The sequence below is a fragment of the Adiantum capillus-veneris genome, chromosome 13 (assembly GCF_014529385.1).
Source record: "Adiantum capillus-veneris isolate H3 chromosome 13, ASM1452938v2, whole genome shotgun sequence".
NCBI lineage: Eukaryota > Viridiplantae > Streptophyta > Polypodiopsida > Polypodiales > Pteridaceae > Adiantum > Adiantum capillus-veneris.
The window spans coordinates 67,813,241-67,830,634 of record NC_140943.1 but is presented as its reverse complement, the minus strand read 5'-3'; the positions used below and the strand labels follow the sequence as shown (position 1 = coordinate 67,830,634).

Genomic DNA, 17,394 nt, shown 5'->3' with positions numbered 1-17,394 from the left:
AGATAGATATATATATATATATATATATATATATATAGAGAGAGAGAGAGAGAGAGAGAGAGAATATAAACATAAGATGTGCAAAAGGCTCCTTTTAACTTAATTACATTAATCTACATAAAACATAAGATAGTGGGAGAGTCCAAGGTGATGCACCCACTTAATGAAAAGAAGTGAACTGTAAATCTTCTTGAGCCAAATAAGTAATACAAAATCCTCCCCAGTGAATGTCCCATCGACATTGGTAAAAATCACAATGGTCCCTCTTCAAAAAGGATAAGAAAGAGAGTGTGTGATCCACTTCACTTCTCAATGTCCCTCTTCAAAGAAATAGAACTAGTAAAGCAAATGTCAAGTATCTCTCTTAGTGGCCCACATTTAGATAAGGCTATTCAGAAAGAAAAGGGAAAAACTAAGTTTCCATTATTAACTTACCATGTGGCACTGATCAACAAATGTTACTCTTTACAGAACTTGTCAAGCAAATGTCAAGTATCTCTCATAGTGGCTCAAGAGAAAGAAGTGGCCCACATATACATTAGACTATGCTCAAGAAATTAGGTTTTCATTATTAACTTGCTATGTGGAACTAATCAACAAGCTTCATCCAACTTTATCATTGATTTGAGCAAAGAGCAGGATCTCAACATATCATACCAAGGTATCATGCTTTACATTTTAAAAAAGAACAAAGAGAGGACACTCTCAAACTCATATTTTTCAGGATTCATTTATTGCACCTCTCCGCTTTGGTTGGATCTCCCTCGTTTGGTGGTGGAGTCTCGGATTTCCCCCATATGTAGCAGTATGTCTCCTCTTACATCTTTGCACCCTATTGTAGTAGATGTCTCTCCCATGCCCTTGGTGTCTTTAATATGATCCGCTGTAAAAAAATTTGGTGGATGCTCTGGCACATTGATTTGAGGAGCTTATACGATCCTTTGTAATTCTTTTTGGTGGGTTCCTTGACTGTGATGTGAGGAGCTTGTATTGCCTCTTTTGTGATGCTAATTTACTTTTTCCACGCACAGTTGTGCCTGTGGAAAAATAAAAAAAATAAAAAATGGTCCCACCTTGGGGAAAAAAATAGAAATGTGAGGATAACTAGAAAGTCGAATAAGTAGATCCCACCACCTTCAAAAGGTCCTTGAGATGACCTTGGGCACATCTATACTATATATCAAGGAGACTGGTTTTCCAGTGCCACGTGTCGCAATTTGCTTTATCCAGCTACAATGAGGATAGTGTGCACGCAGGGGGAGAGAGAGAGAGAGAGAGAGAGAGAGAGAGAGAGAGAGAGAGAGAGAGCGAGAGGCGGCCGAAGGTCGCTGGCCACACTAGTGGCTAGTAATGCTTGCTCAAGCAAGCCAAAAATTTAGAAAACAAGAGAAGAAGAAGGAAGAGAGAGAGAGAGAGAGAGAGAGAGAGAGAGAGAGAGAGAGAGAGAGAGAGAGAGAGAGAGAGAGAGAGAGGAGGATAAGACGATGAAGAGAATTTAAGTTCAAACGTTTAAAGACATTCGAGGAGAGAGACACAGGAAATGAATTCTAGTAACTTTTATTGTGATTTGTTTTTCTCTTTTTTTTGGCAGAACTCACAATTGTGAGTGGATAGTATTAAGAACATCAGAAATATACAACAATTTCAAGCTCAGACCGAGCCTCGAGGGTCACATGATTGCAAGTTATCTGCTTGACAGAAAAACCACTACCACTCCTAGGCTTTCCCTATTACAAGATGTTATGTAGTGTTCTAGACCAGTCCTCTTTTATTGTGATTTGTTTTAACAATTGGGGTGCCTACTGGCCTTGTGTAACTTTCTTTGGTTTTACAGGGCCCACGTGAATCTTCACCTTGTTTCTATCTAACACATTACATAAGTATCATCACTTGAGAGAGCAAAATTTGTCGAACTCGGTCTAGTTAATTTGAGTGGTAAAATGTAGTTTGGGTCAAGAGTGCACATGACAAGACAAGAAATCTAGCATGAATGGGCAAGTATAGTTGCGGCCAGTGTTCAGGAAAAGTGTGCCTCAGCTTAGCCTGGAGCCGGTTGCAAAATCAAAGTAGCCGGTTGAGGGGAGGGCAAGAAGGAAAAAATTCCGCTTAAAATACATGAAAAATAGTGTACTTTTGTAAAAATGATGGCTAAGATTGTAAAATGTCCGATTCAAATTTGTCTTGGAGGGATTTTTGTATGTTTGTGAAAATGAATTTTCTCGAACATTGGTTGCGGCACAGTTGCTATACTGCTAGCTTTCCTTTTATGGAGTTGCTCAGTGATGACTCTGGTGAGACTTGAACACATAGCCTTCTTTTCTCAAAGGTTTGAATTCAAGTTCAGATAGCCAAGACACCAAAATTCCTTTCAGGGAAATTTATTTCTACTTCTGCATAATCTTGTGAAACATGAAGACACAATCTCATTTATAAAAGTGCTTTGTGATGTTTTTGACGTCACACTATTGGCCCTCAAGCAATATTGGTCCTCTTACCTGAGGGACGGTGATTCACAAACTTAGGTCTCGTTCAGACTCCGTGAGTTGAGTTCCCTCTTTGGTTGAGTGTTTTGAATAGTTCAATCGCTCTAGACCAAAGAGTGTTAGTGAGTTTCGGCGAAAGGGCAGTCCTTTTTAGGTCTCGTTCAGACTCCGTGAGTTGAGCTCCCTCTTTGGTCTCTCCAATTCACACTGCTAACAAATGCAACTAGTGTCAGTCTAAGCATAGTGGCTAGATTGGATGGCTTAAGGTCGAGTGCTCAACGTTTCCCCACGGTGCGTGCTGAAAAGTACATGGAACACTGCAATGTTACGGAGGTGAGGCCATGCGTATGGATGGTGGGTTCGAAAATGATTGGAATTTTACTAGCCAATCTAGTTTTGCCACATCCTCTCCACGCTCCTTTGGCTCGCGCTTGAGGGCGCAGTATGAACCCAGTCCTAGAGACTCCCTAGGCCACCAAAAAGCCTATTTGGAAGACCTAGGACTATGTGGGCCAAAGGTATCATCACCCTCAGATCATATCGGAATCTCTCTCTCTCTCTCTCTCTCTCTCTCTCTCTCTCTCTCTCCGCTGCCTCTCTCCTCTTCATTCTCTCTCTATTGGCGTTTCGACGTTCCCAACTTCCAACCACGCCACGGCGACTCTTACACTCATCGCTCACGCACTGGCATACGCGCTTGCTCACAGCCCCACATTCTCTCTCTCTCTCTCTCTCTCTCTCTCTCTCAGCTGCTCCGCGTCGGTAGCAGAATGGAAAATGCTCTCCTTTCGCCGAAGAGGCAGTGCCCAATTCAATGTTGATGACGATCTGTGCCTGTCGAGATCTTGTGATTTAGGTAATCTTCCAACTCCGCTTGCCTCTCTGTTTGTGGGTTTCTGCTACTTTCAATTTCCGGTTGTGGTATAAGACTAGGGTTTTATATGTGTCGGTGCATGATATGAACTGTGTGTATGTGCACTTGCTTTCATCCTCTCAGCTTCATTTAATTTTTGCAAATTCTGTGTCTTTCGCTAACCAGGTTTTTGCCCTTGATGTCCCTGTGTGCACACTCGCAGCCGGAGATGTCTAGTTGCTTCCGAGTCATATGCTTGCTGCACTCATGTATTGATGTGGTTTTCGGCTCGTTGATCATGTTCTTCCTAAGCGACATGGCAGCAGTTGGCCTTGGGAAGGAGACAGCAAGTAAGCTTCTCGGATCCACTCCCCACGATCAGCTCCTCATCAAGACATCTGAAGCCCTTGTTGGGGTTTGTTATGTTTTCATTGGCATTTTGCTATTCATGGTTGCCTTCGTCAAAGACAAGGATTTCCAAAACTTTTTCGCCAAGGGGTGTGTGCTGATGCATGTGCTCATGGCCGCTTGGAGGGTCTTCTTTGAAAGGAAAATTGAGGATTTTGCACGAGATTGGCCTAGGCAAATAGTCGGTGACTGTGCGTTGGCCATGTCGTGGGTGTTCTTTTTGGTACGAAACTGGCGAGAAAAGTATGACTGATTGCGAGATAGATTTGGAAAGCCAGTAGTAAATTATCGTACATGGCTTTCTTTTGGCGGTTCTGGGTACCTTTTGTGCCTGTGTACACTATCACGATTGTCACATAGTAGAATCGTCTCAGAAGTTGATCCGTGGAGCTTTGCTGTTTCGATATATGGCTTTGTTGAGGAGGTAATTTGATATGTGCTCACCACTCAATTTGCTCATGTGGTGTATCCTTATTGGACAATGGAGTGCTGTGGCCAGTTGTAATATACTGATATGTCGACAAAATTGCAGTCAGTTAAGCTTCAGTTTGAAGACGGTTGTAAGCTTGTTCATAGCCAGAGGAATGGGTGTTTCAAGGCTTGCGAGATTGCTCGCTCTGTAGTGTGTTATGTCTACTTGGTATAACTTCATGTAAGTTGAGCACAATAAACAAGGTGCTATGTATTAAAGTGAAGATTTTGTAAAAGTAAGGATTGGAATGGATGCAATAACTGGCGTATAGTCTTCCTCAGAAGATGATTGTAAATGACTCAGACTCTTCTCGCCATTGCTTAATTCACATTTCACATGGGGATAGTCTCTCCAATTTGGGCACTTTTTAGGGAGATTGAGATATTTCTGTTAAAGCTTTTGTATGTTACCTCTGAATGAAATTGGCATATTTGTTAGCACCGCAATTGTGATGTAGCACATTATTGTGCAGATATTTATGGAAAGAGATCTTTTTTGATTAAGCGAGAACCTTGCAACAATAGGAAGGTGGATCTTGCACACTGAACAAATTATGTTAGTATTATTGGGTGGAACTTGGTATGGCTATTGTAACGTGCAAATTTTTTCCATACGTCAGACGTAAACGCATATGCAAGTATGAACCTTGGAACTTGAAACATATATTACACAAGAAGTTTTGGACAAATTCTCACAATAATTCCCACATTGCGACTTACCTCAACATCATGAGCTTCTGCGAGGGAGGTACCGCATACCTAGCTAGGTACGATTGGGGGTAGGGGACCGCCGGCCCTGTGGGGGGGCCGCTGGTCCCCTGCACCCAATCGCACCTAGCTAGGTATGCGGTGCCTCTCGAGCAGAAGCTCATGATGTTATTCATTGTAGGAAAACATTGGAAAAGACTCCATTTTCCTACATGAGAAAATTTTTAAATCTTCTTGTGATACATGATGGTAATCTTATTTGGAAAACATAAACAACTATAGATGTTAAGTACTCATAATACCATAGAAATAGAGAACTTTTCACAGCTTAGGTTGGGTTCATACGAGCCCGGTAGCAAGAACTTGCCTTTTATGAGCCTCATTCCTCTCCGTTCACAAGAGCGGAGGCAGCACCTTTACCTTGCCATCATAAACCTCATTAGCTTCCTTGAATTTTTCTTGCCAATTTTGGTAAAGTATAGTATTGTTTTCTATATGGGTTTGAAAACAATTTTCCATACAGGTGTGTGTAAATGGGTTTCTTCATTTAAGGGCCTCATTTGGCTTGTGTGAGGCTTCACCTTGTGCCACTTGCCTTCAGAGACAAGTGATACCTATAGGATAGAGTTATTGACCTTGAGTCAAAAGCGATTGATTGTTTGACAACTTACCAATGCATTTGTCACAATATTTCTTTAAAAGTAAAAAACTTGATTGCTAGGTAAATGGCCGGTTGAAGAGAGGGGAAGAAAGAGAAAATCTGCTTGAAAATTTTAAGAAAATAGAGTTGAATTGCAAAAAATGCCACTTAATTTGGAAAATTTCCTCTTCGAATGTATCATAAAGGCTATTTTGTATGTTTCCGAAATTGATTTTTTCCTAGACAGTGCCCATAGTAGATATTGAGAAGAGCTCTTTGACATTGACTATGATTGTGAGATGGAGTGGTATCAAGAGCTCACTTGCTTTGTTGTTAAATTGCCTAGGGAAGCTTTTCCCTTTTATGTGAAATTGCTCTAAGAGCAGGGGGATTGTTCTACAAAAGATGGAAAGATGTTTGTTTGTGAGGTCGTCATCTGTGGAAGTTTTGAATTCTAAAGGGAATAGGTGGTTTATGAGTTACCCTCACCGTGAAAATTTGAAGACCACTTGCAAGGAAAAATCCTCATTGATGTTATTAACAAGGACATTTATACCCATGTAAAAAGCTTCAATTTCACATGGAGTAGGCCAACACAAAAGGAAGACATGTGATGGTGTAGGGAAAGATCTTTTAGTGACCTTTCCTAGTAAAAACTACGACCACATGGTGACCGATGGGGAGTCGGGAGTCATGGCGAGAGTAGTTTTTACTAGGGAAAGGTCACTCGTAAAACAAAAGATTATTGTACCTTTGTTGCAGGAGAGTTGCGCGCTGCTGTAGGGGGTTGTGTTGGAGGAGAGTAGTCTTTGAACCCCTTCCCTTAAACCTTAACGGCCAAGAAAGGTCCCTAAATGATCTTTCTAGTGCTGACTTGTTGGAGATCCACCTTCTTAAGCAAGAAATTGCAAGATTTAACGGCAAGTAAATGAACAACTCAGATGTAAAAAAACCGTGCTCTTATACCATGTGAAAAATATATGAGGGAAGAGAGAGGGAATTTGTGCCAAGATATGTGCGCGAGAGGAGGAGATAAACACAACCAAAATATGAGAGAGACAATGTTATCATGTAATGGAAAGCTGTATAATGAGTGAACTACCGTGAGATACAATCTTACTTAAAGTACACAAACGTGTATTTTAAAGTACATGTACTTTACAGGTACTTTAAAGTACTTTTTATTGTCTGTAGAAGATACTCTGGAGTACCTCGACAGGTATGGTGAAAGAACCTATGATACACAGTGCAAGTACTTTTGAGAGACTCAATGGCTGATCCCCAAACCCAAGCAGGAGATTATAGTCCCAAGTACAATGAGTGTGTTTTTTTAGCTAGCAACACTCTATACAAGATGATCTAATGCCTCACAATGTCTCTTAGTTCTCTCTTCATGCTCTCTAAATCTCCCTTGTCAAACTAGTGTCCTGTCATATCTTTATATAGCTATAGCTCTCAAGTCTGAGCATAAGTCATGGATTCCTTTGGTAGGTAGATGCAGATAATGTGAAGAACATTTCATCTTTACACTTCACGAAGAGATCATGGCTGTATCTCTTGGTATTTATCTCTTAAGTTGGTATGTTTGCTTCTTTGTGCAGTCTGAAGCTCTACAGGTAACCAACTTGGCACCTTCATAAAAAATGGTAGGAGTGAAATTAAGATAAACCCTCTAACAAATTGTAGTCCATATTGAGTAGAGCAAGTTCTCTTTGTATTGCTCCACAAGATTGTTGCTATAGGTGGTTGATATCACTCTTACAAATCTACCTTAAGGCCTCTTGAAATTTCTCCTACTTTTTAGGTACTTTTCAATTGTCTTCTAGGCAGTTCTTTCCTTCCCGTAAGGGAAGCTCCATCATGGCAAGTGCAAATCTATGCTTGAGAATAACGATCTTTTTCCTTAGAGTTCATCTATATCGCAAGCCTATTTAGCAAAAAAAAAGCTGAACAAATGTGAGGAGTGATAGTGTGCTTCACAAAAAACGCAATCAATGCGTGAGCCTACGCATCTCTAACATCCCAATGATCTTGCTCGGTTGTGGGCAATACAACTCTAGCAGCAGCAACCCTACAACCAAAACCTACAACATCCTCAACATCGCCTGTATCCTCAAAACCAGAGCGTACATCAATGCCATGCACAACATTCCAAATGCCCTTTGACACAAGAACACGTTGCATCACGTAAGCTCACATTGTTTATTTGTCCCTATCCAATTTATCATCAGCAACAGCAAACATCTTGAACACATTTGTATTGTTGTCAGCCATGGCAAATGCCTGCACCTAAATGTGAAAACTTCGTGAAAAGAGGAGAAATGAAGCAAGAATAATGCGTGCTATAAAGCACAACCTGAAGAAGACTGTAAGGGACCTATTATGTGAAAAATAGCACTGATAAAATATTTGCACAAAATGACAAAATTGCATGTGCAGAATTGCATGTAGTGGAAAAGGAGGCCAGTATCATTTCGAATGGAAAATATGAGCCCGATGTATTTGTCGACCTGGTAATGCCCACCAACTCACTGAAATTTAAAAAAGTGAGCAAGCGTGTGCTAGCGACGATGGCGACTATGTCCAGGAGGACGCAACCTGCTCTGATACCAATTGTTGGAATTAGGGTTGCAGGGAAACACACACATCTTGGAGAATATGAAGGAGCTCAAGGTACACAACAGAGAGTATATATTGCTTAGTGCACAATGAAAGATAAGATAGCCCTAGAGTGATGGGCGTATAACAATTCATGGGGGGAAAAACCTCCTAGTGATGGAAAAAAATGCCCCGGTGGTCCTAAGTGTATTCACACACACCACTACCACATGTATATGGTAACACCTTCCTTCTTCCATGCCAAGGTCTTGAAGCTTGCTTGACTCCATGTAAGATCTTTCTTTTCTTGCATATGAAATGCTTTGAACTTGCAACCATGCATCCTTTTGGTTGCTTCTCTTCCTTCAAATTTCTTTCCAAGTGCTTTGTAGTTGCATCAACACTTCTTTGTGGCTGCTTCACTTCTTCCTCAAGCTACCATTGTGGAAGGCATAGTGGACCTCCTTTGGCCAAACTTAATGAGGTGAAAGATGTCAGAGAATCTGATTCTTACTTTTCGATTATCAAAGCTTAAGTATGATAGGAGAGAGTTTTCCTTAAGAGAAAGATAGAGAGGAGATTATAGGTTGTGATGGCATGATTTCTTTACACTATTACACATAAAAAAACACCATAATCATGCAATTATTTCAAAGAGAATACCCAATTAAAATTGACAACTTGATGAGGACCGGATTTTCTTGGAGTTGGTCCCCCCTTCAAAAGGTCTTGTATTATAATCCTCTCAAAAGAGAGCGTTGTTCTAGTACATGTTTGTGCTCTTGCATAGCCTTGCTCTCCAATGGGGAAAAAGGGGAAAAAGGAAAGATAAGGGTGAAAAGAAGTATTTTTCCAAGCAAGAGAATTGATACTCCATGTACACTTGCTCAAGGGAAAACTCTTAGCATAGATTAGTATAATAGAATAGTAGAGATGGAGAAGGAGAAACTTTCATTGCCTTGGATTTTCATCTATAGCCAAGAGGTTGAGCAAAGACTCTATCTCCTCTAGAGCTCCCATGAGAGAGAGAGAGAGAGAGAGAGAGAGAGACAGAGAGAGAGAGAGAGAGAGAGAGAGAGAGAGAGAGAACTTGCTTTGCCAACTTGGGTACTTGAGAGAGAGTGTGATAGGAGCAAGAGAGTCAAAGATCCCCACAAGCCCCTCCTCATATGCTTATCCAAGTGTGCAACTAGTCTTGAATTGAAATGCTTGCAACTTGACCAATGAGGTGTGAACACTCCATAATGCAACTCAAGCATGTTCTTACACTTCTCCCAACTTGCTATGCATAAAGATCTCCCTCCTCCCCCTCTATTTGGACTCTTTTTAGTAAGTGGAGACACCACACGCTGTTAAGTTCACACAAAGTAAGTGTGTGCTACCTTGGACATGTGGCCTAGCCAAGCTTAGTAAAGAAGGGCTAGAGTCAACTTACTAAATGAGGAAGGGTTGATATAACCTTAGTCTTTAGTTTCTCCCTTTCATTTACTAAAAACCGTAAACTTACTCTTTTATTAATTAGCTCGGGTGCAAGACCTTTGCACAAACCTTGGAGGCTTCTGAAGCTGACTCAGGACTGCAACCTACCTTGCTAATTTAGGACTTGCTAAATTAGGATCAACTTTGGTAAGAATGACACTCATCCTTTGGGCTTTAAAAGCTTTTACCTCCTGTGAAAAACCTTAGCACAGTGCTTTGGAGGTGTCGTCAAGCTACTTTTTCAAAACCTGCTAAATTCATACAATTTGTGGCAAGGCTTCCAAGACGTTATACTTGGAGTCTAAAGAGATCTTCTAATGGCTTCAGCTTAGCACAACTACTTTCTATTTTTAGACTCCTATAATTGCTCTCAATCATGTCCTTTGTCGTGTACCTTTGATCAAGGCTACCAGAGATACATTTATCCTTCTTTAATTAGTACCTACGACTGAGATAACTAGTTAGCAATTATCTTTGCTATTTTATGGACTTTTTCCCTTGTGGTCCCAAGCCTTGACTTGTTGGTCCATCAACACTTAATCAGTTTCACTTGTTCTCTTTTTATTCTCCTTCGACTTAATTGTTAAATTAAGATGAAAAATACTTTTAGAAGGTTAGAAATTAATATTCATGACATTACCTCTCCCTTGAAATCATACTTGTCCCTGACTATGGGTAGGGAAAATAAAGTCATAGTTGTTGCTTTGGGTAGAGGATCCCTTTCTAGTCGTTGACATTCTTTCGCAGTGGTGATTAACTCCACTTGGTTCTTGCAAGGCTTAGCTATCGTAAGCATTTCTTTACTTAGCCCTAATCATCTTTCATAATAGACTGGCAAGGTCTACTAAATGCTTGAGAGACTAAGCTGCCACAAGTTTGATTCATAGTATGCATACTTAAAACATATGAACATTTAAAAGAAATCTCTGAGTCAAGAAGATAAAATTATCTATAAAATATACTTGCTTATATCTTATGCTTACCTTGACAAGAGTCATAGTAAGTATTTACAAGGTTTATATTATTCTTTAGCTGGATGTATTATATCCACCTTGCATCCTTTAAAGGATAATTCTTAAATCTGACAAGATATCATCGGATAGTCAACACTTCTTAAAACCTTGTCTTCATGTCGTAGGATGCTCTCTGGTTGCAAGATCTCTTCTTGACCCTCAAACTCAAGTGGTTCTTCAATTTGTGAGTGTGTGAATGTGGTGCGTGTGCAGAGAGCAAGAAGGAGAGATGGAGAGAAAACACAAGATGAGTGGACCAACTCAACACTATGTGTGTGTGAGAAAGCCCCTCATTATTCTATCTAGTAAAGAATAAGGTGTATACAAGTAATGAGCGATCGGATGTCTCTGGCATGTTCAATCGGGATAAGAGGCACACTTTCTTTACCCCAAGAATCTCTCAAAGGCAAATGTGTCGATAAGTGGTACTACTATAGGACCTAGTAGTATGTATGGTAGGTAAGGGAGGAAACTCATCTCAACATATGCCCATTGGCTCTCTCAAAGCCAATGCATGTTTCCGCATAGGCTCTAGCGGTGTGCGAAAGCGTACATCCCTGCTAGAATCAACCAGTGGAATCAACATGCATACCTTGTAGGTATCCTACATTGGCCTACATCGCTCCACGATGAATCATGCTAGTGTCAATCATCGCTGACTGACAACCCCAATGTGAGTGCGTGCGTGCATGGTACAGTGCAGTGCGTGTAGGGAAGGAGAGAAGTACGAGAATATGTGGGTGGAGCAACCTCGATCGGGAAGTAGTATGAGTGAGGAGCTCCTTATTCTTCATATACAAATAATAAGGGTATGTACACACGGTGGACAGCGTGGTCGGACACCGAAAGTCTGGCCCCGAGCAAAGGTGTAGCGCCTTTACCCCAACAAACTCTCACTGAAAGGACATGCGTCGATAAGTGAGACCTACTAGCTAAACTACTAGTATGTACAAGAAACTAAGTGAGAGACTCTCTCAACCTATGCCCATTGACTCACTCAGTCAATCTACATGCAGATGTATCGGCTCTAGTGGTAGGCGAGTGTGTGTAAATCCCACATGCAATTTTGTATGGTTTGCAAAGCTTCACGAAGCGTCATGCTAGTGTTGGTCATCGTATGACTGACAATCCCAGTTGCAAATGCTCCCACTGCAACTGCTAGGTTGGGTAGGTCGTACTACATGAGACGCCCGAACAGTGACAAAATCTATGCAAACATGGTTGTCCTAGCCTCTCATGTGCTATGTGCACATACTGCATCATCAAGACTACTCATCGATATGGATGTGTCACTGCCGACACTGGGATGGCTATGTCCCTCTCACCCATAGGCAGAACCGTGTGCCCTGGCATCAACTCATCGACACATAGCTTGAGCATATCAAAGAACTCCATGTCTGTCATCTCTGTCTGTGTCTCTAGGGAGCAGATTTTCTCTACCTCTGCCTGCACAAACTCTGACAACACTTGTTGTGTCTCACTAGAGCACAATTGCTTTACCTTTGTCTCTACAAATTCTACTGGCACGTCTTGCATAGCTAAATGCTCTGTCTCATGAGCATGGCGGAGCTTGTCGTGAAGGAGACACGTCTCGTCTCTTGCTTAAAGCATGCCAGCAACAAAATGAGACTATGGAATCTCGAACCTTAGACACATGCATAGGATATACCAAGCCACTACGAGCTCTTCTGGAAATCACTAATGAACCGTAATGCATCTGGAAAGACTGCTCTCTAAGCAGCAGTGTGTGACAACCAAAATCTACTAACTGTCTCACTGAGATCAAGATGTGTCTCAGCTGAGGAACATAGCACACATGTCATAGCGTGTATGATACACCACAGGGCAAAGACAAACAAACATCTCTTGCCCCCTCTATGTCACATATTGAACCATCAGCCAAGTGCACACAACCAAAGCTCCCACTAGAAAATGTGCTAAACCACTCATGACATGGTGTGACGTGGAAAGCAACATCGCTGTCTAGTAACCACTATGGAGAAAGTGTCCTATCCATAGACATATCTGCAAGCGGTACACTCGAGGCAAGCATGACATCATCGTCACTAGCATAGACTGTCACAAGAATTGACTCTCTAATATGTGTCAAAGCCGTATTTGCATCTTGCATACATCTCCGTTGTTGTCTCATACGTCTGAAACAACGGTGCCAAATGTGCCTTGTGTGACCACAATGGCAACATCGTACATATTGGCAAGAATGAGACCAATGTCTCTCACTGTCACACATGTCTGCTGCCATAAGTGAATGCCAAAATGGCAACAAAGTGGGAGATCACGCGTCCACTACACAATCATGAAGACCACAACCAATCGCATCAAAACCGATGCTCGCATATGCATAAAATAGCTCCATAATCTACTATCTAGAAGCATAAATTGGGACAAACAACTCAACTGAGAGTAAAGTGCATAACCATATACCCAAGTAGAGATCCAACTAGCTCAAAACGCATCCCACAAGATAAATTGTCTGCAAAAGTTTGAAAAAACCTATGAAATTTGTGATTGTCTATCTGTAGCCACACAAGCATACGCAATCCTCACTCCTGTGCGAGTGGATACAAGAACACCAAACTGTGTCCAAGCTGACAAAACTTGTCAAAGTGAGAGTAAACACTCGATCACTGTCAAAGTGGGAATATATCAACCATTGTACAAGATGGTATAACTGCAAACTTTTATGGCAAGAAGACGGGGAAATATGAACAGAGTTTCCTTTGCAAAATGAGCCAAAACTCAACACAAATCGCAAGCCAAAAGACTGTAGATAACTACTATAGTGGGAGTAAACTCGACTACTAACCCATCAAAGAGTAAATTGCAAATACGCGCAAAACATGGCAAGAATTTGGGGACAAACGGACAAATTTTTCCCTGTATTTTGAGCAAAATCTCACCAAAAAACATAAAGACACACTCAGTGTCTCACTAAACAGATCCATGAAATAGTCTACATACGTTGCCAAAATCTTGGCAAAACAGCTCACTCCTAATCAAGTGGCTCTATGGACGTATACCTATGCAAAAACACATATAAACCTACGAACCTACTACCTCAAGCTATACGTAGCTCAAAATGTATCCACAAAATGCATATATAGCATGAAACTGCACAAGATCGTGTCAAAAGCCCTGTGGAATTCTCCACACAATCATACATGAGCACTACGTATGCCACATCAACTGTGTTGGAAAGATTGTTGTTAGCAGTGGCTAACACATGCGACACCGATTATGCATCAAGCTAGGGATGTGCTATGGATGTGCACAATATTTTTTATTCACATTGTATAAGGTCTTGGGCTCATTGGGAGTTCCAAATTGCATATGCTAGAGGGCTCAACTTAATCCCATAGTAGAAAGGCTTGTGGTGCATGTCTTTATAAGAAAGCCTTTTATGTAAAGAGGTTTCATTCTTGAGGATTCATTCTTGAGTATCCACTCTTGAGAGCTCACTCTTGAGATGTTCACTCTATGGATGGCCTAGCCTTGAGCTTAATGCCCATGCTTAGAAGGCTAGTGCTAATCCTTTGTAATTAGAGAATTATTTCTTAATCTAATCTCTACTTTGTTCATTAGTCTTAATTCTTCTATATTCCATTATGTCATTCAGTAGTTTCACCTTATCATTATTCTAGATTTGAGTGTGTGGTGATGAATTCTTGCTTATTGACCACTCCTATCCTTCTATGAGTACTCAATTTGTGATATTTAACATCTCTAATTAGGTTGATTAAGTGGGTTTTTAATCTTGTGATTCAACTATGTGCCCTATTGTTTGCTCATGTGTGGATGGGTTTAATGAAACTCAAGCACCTTTCACCCTTGTGTGTGTAGCTTTTGATTTAGTACATTGATTGGCATGTGGTGATTGGAAAGGCCAAACACCAATGCAATTAGTGTGCGCTTGTCAAGAGAGTGCTTTGAGATTCAAGTCTATGGCAAGTTGAACTTTGGTGGGCTTAATGTGTGTAGATGATGCTTGATTGATGATGATGGTGTGATTAGAGTTAGTGATTTATGGCTAATCTCTATTGCATTGGAAGAGCATTCTTTTGGATCCTCTCATTCAATACATCCAATGATACTCATGCCGCCAAGCTCTAGCCGGGTTGCCGACCCTAGGATAGATATTTTTTTTTGTCTTGGGTTGTGATTAGGTGATTATATGATGACCCCCAACATTTGGCACCATTGCTGGGGTTGGATAACCTAAGTAGTGAGTAGAGGATGTTTAGAATAGAGTAATTTGTTAAGTATGGAGCTTGATTTACCCCTTGTAATTTTTTGTGGGTAAAACGCACATTTTTAAGGCCCCCATTATGAGGAGAAGCCATCGTGCGTGAAGAAAAATCACTCGCCGAAAATAAAAATCACTCGTCAAAAAAAAAATTCAGCCCAGTCTCTTGGAATATTCCTTTTTGCCGGAATATTATGGTCGGACGGCGGCCGGAAAGTGGTCGAAAAACGTCCGGTTCGTTGGCCAGTGGTCGGAAGTCAATGGCCGGTGACCAGTGGACGAATTCAAAAGCGGACTTGTCTTCTCAAGGGCGGCCACACATGGGCGGATTGGAGGGTCCGATTTGGACTTATCTACACAAGGGCAGCTACACATGGCTGCCTCTCATGAGAGAGGGCAACCCTTTTGACCTATAAAAGGAGGCCATTTCTACACACATTACGCAGTGTGAAGTTGATGCAACAAGGAGGGTGTGAGGTGGTGAGAGTGAAGCAATCCAAAAGGGTATAATCCCTTTGTAACCTACTTCTTGTTTTGAAGTAATAAATCCATTGAGTGGCTGCTTTCCCGTGGACGTAGCCCACATTGGGTGAACCACGTATATCGTGTGTACTCTCTCTCTCTCTCTCTCTCTCTCTCTCTCTCTCCTCTTGTGTGTGAAAATTATCTCGCTCCATTAAGAAATCTACTCAATTATGTACTTAGCTACGTCATATTTCCTAACAACTGGTATCAAAGCAAGGTTTGCTCGTAGCTAAATTATCTCAAGGAAAGGATTCCTTGAATTGAGTGGAAGTAATGGTGGAGGAAGGGAAGCTCAAGATCGAGAAGTTCAACGGCAAAGACTACCAACATTGGAAGATGCAGATTGAAGACTATCTCTACCAGAAGAACCTCTATTTTTCACTAGGCGGTCTTGCAAAGAAGCCCGCAACGATGGTAGATGAAGCATGGATTGTCCTTGATCGAAAGGCACTGGGAACAATCCGGTTAAGCTTGGCGTCAACGGTGGCCTTCAACATTTTGGAGATGAAGACCACGGAGGACTTGATGAAGTCACGTGACGACTTCTACGAGAAACCGTCGGCATCCAATAAGGTATTTCTCATGAAGCGTCTGTTCAATCTAAAGATGGCTGAGAACGGTTCAGTTGCAGAACACCTACATGACTTTAACACCAACATAAGTCAACTTCGATCGATGAAAATAAATTTCGATGATGAATTGCAAGCTCTCCTTATACTATCGTCTCTACCGGATAGTTGGGACAGCCTTGTGATTGCTGTAAGTAATTTTTCTGGCACAAATACTCTTAAGTTTGATGATGTTGTGGGTCTTCTCCTAAGCAAGGAAATACAAAGGAGAAGCACAGGAGAATTATCAAGTGTTGCACTGTCAATAGAAACAAGAGGAAGGCCTAAGGAGAGGTTCAAAAACCAAAAGGGTCATGATCGCTCAAGACGGAGCAAGTCACGCACAAAGTCAGTTCTTGAATGTTGGAACTGCGGCAAGAAGGGCCACGTCAAGAAGGATTTCTGGTCCAAGAAGAAGGAGTCGGAGTCTCAAGACAACAAGCCAACATCGGAGGCCAATGTGGCAGGTAAAGTAGAGCAAGATGCTCTAATTCTCTCATTAGACAATGTGTTTAATTCCTGGATAGTAAATTCCGGGGCTTCATTCCATGTGACACCACACAAGCAACATTTCCAAGATTACACCAAAGGTAATTTTGGGTATGTATAGTTGGGAGATGATGAAGCTTGTGAAATTGTCGGCAAAGGTACAGTTTGTGTCAAAACCGCTAATGAAAATGAATGGAAGCTTAAAGATGTTAGGCATGTTCCTTCTCTTCACGAAAATTTGATCTCTATAGGACAATTGGACAATGAAGGTCACAACATTGCATTCGGGAGAAAACGGTGGAAGATCTCAAAGGATCTTTGGTGGTTGCCAAGGAAGAAAAAGTTGGTACACTTTACTTGTGTACTGTTAGCTTGTGCAACAACTACAGAAGTTGACAGTGCGGTGTGGCACTATCGGCTTGGGCATATGAGTGCCAAAGGAATTCAAATCCTTCAAACAAAGAAGCTTCTACCAGGTTTGAAAGAAGTGGACTTAGAGTTATGTGAAGAATGTGTTTATGGTAAACAAAAGAGGGTAAAATTTCAAAAATATGGAAATGAAAGAAAAAATAAAAAACTTTAGTTGGTTCATTCTAACGTTTGGGGTCTTTCAAGTACACCATCACTTGGTAGCTCATTGTACAATGTAACATTCATAGACGATGCGACTAGAAAAACATGGGTTTATGTAATGAAGAATAAATCCGATGTGTTTTCCATATTTCAAAGGTGAAAAGCCTTTGTGGAGAATGAAATAGGTACTAAGGTTAAATGCCTCAGATCCGACAATGGAGGCAAATATTGTAGCCAAGCTTTTGAAAGCTTTTGTTCTAGCAATGGCATTTGGAGGCAAAG

At 41.2% G+C, this 17,394-nt stretch overlaps 1 protein-coding gene and 1 pseudogene across 2 annotated transcripts; one reads left to right on the top strand and one right to left on the bottom strand.

Annotated features, from left to right (window-relative positions):
• The first annotated feature begins 3,098 nt into the window (after positions 1–3,098).
• Positions 3,099–4,499, top strand: LOC147444201 (uncharacterized). 2 transcript variants are annotated; one of them, XM_086526905.1, is made up of 2 exons: positions 3,099–3,339; positions 3,523–4,499. In XM_086526905.1, exon 2 carries the CDS (start codon positions 3,536–3,538, stop codon positions 3,995–3,997), a length of 462 nt encoding a protein of 153 aa, XP_086383031.1. In that variant the 5' UTR covers positions 3,099–3,339; positions 3,523–3,535; the 3' UTR covers positions 3,998–4,499. The 2 variants fall into 2 exon arrangements, with proteins under 2 accessions (XP_086383031.1, XP_086383032.1); XM_086526906.1 differs by having other exon boundaries at positions 3,102–3,339; positions 3,560–4,499.
• Positions 4,500–12,205: 7,706 nt separating this feature from the next.
• LOC147444200 (uncharacterized) lies at positions 12,206–12,916 on the bottom strand (annotated as a pseudogene).
• Positions 12,917–17,394: the final 4,478 nt, after the last annotated feature.

Coding starts and splice junctions, on each gene's coding strand:
- LOC147444201 (XM_086526905.1), top strand. CDS start 3,536: ATGTCCCTGTGTGCACACTCGCAGCCGGAGATGTCTAGTTGCTTCCGA.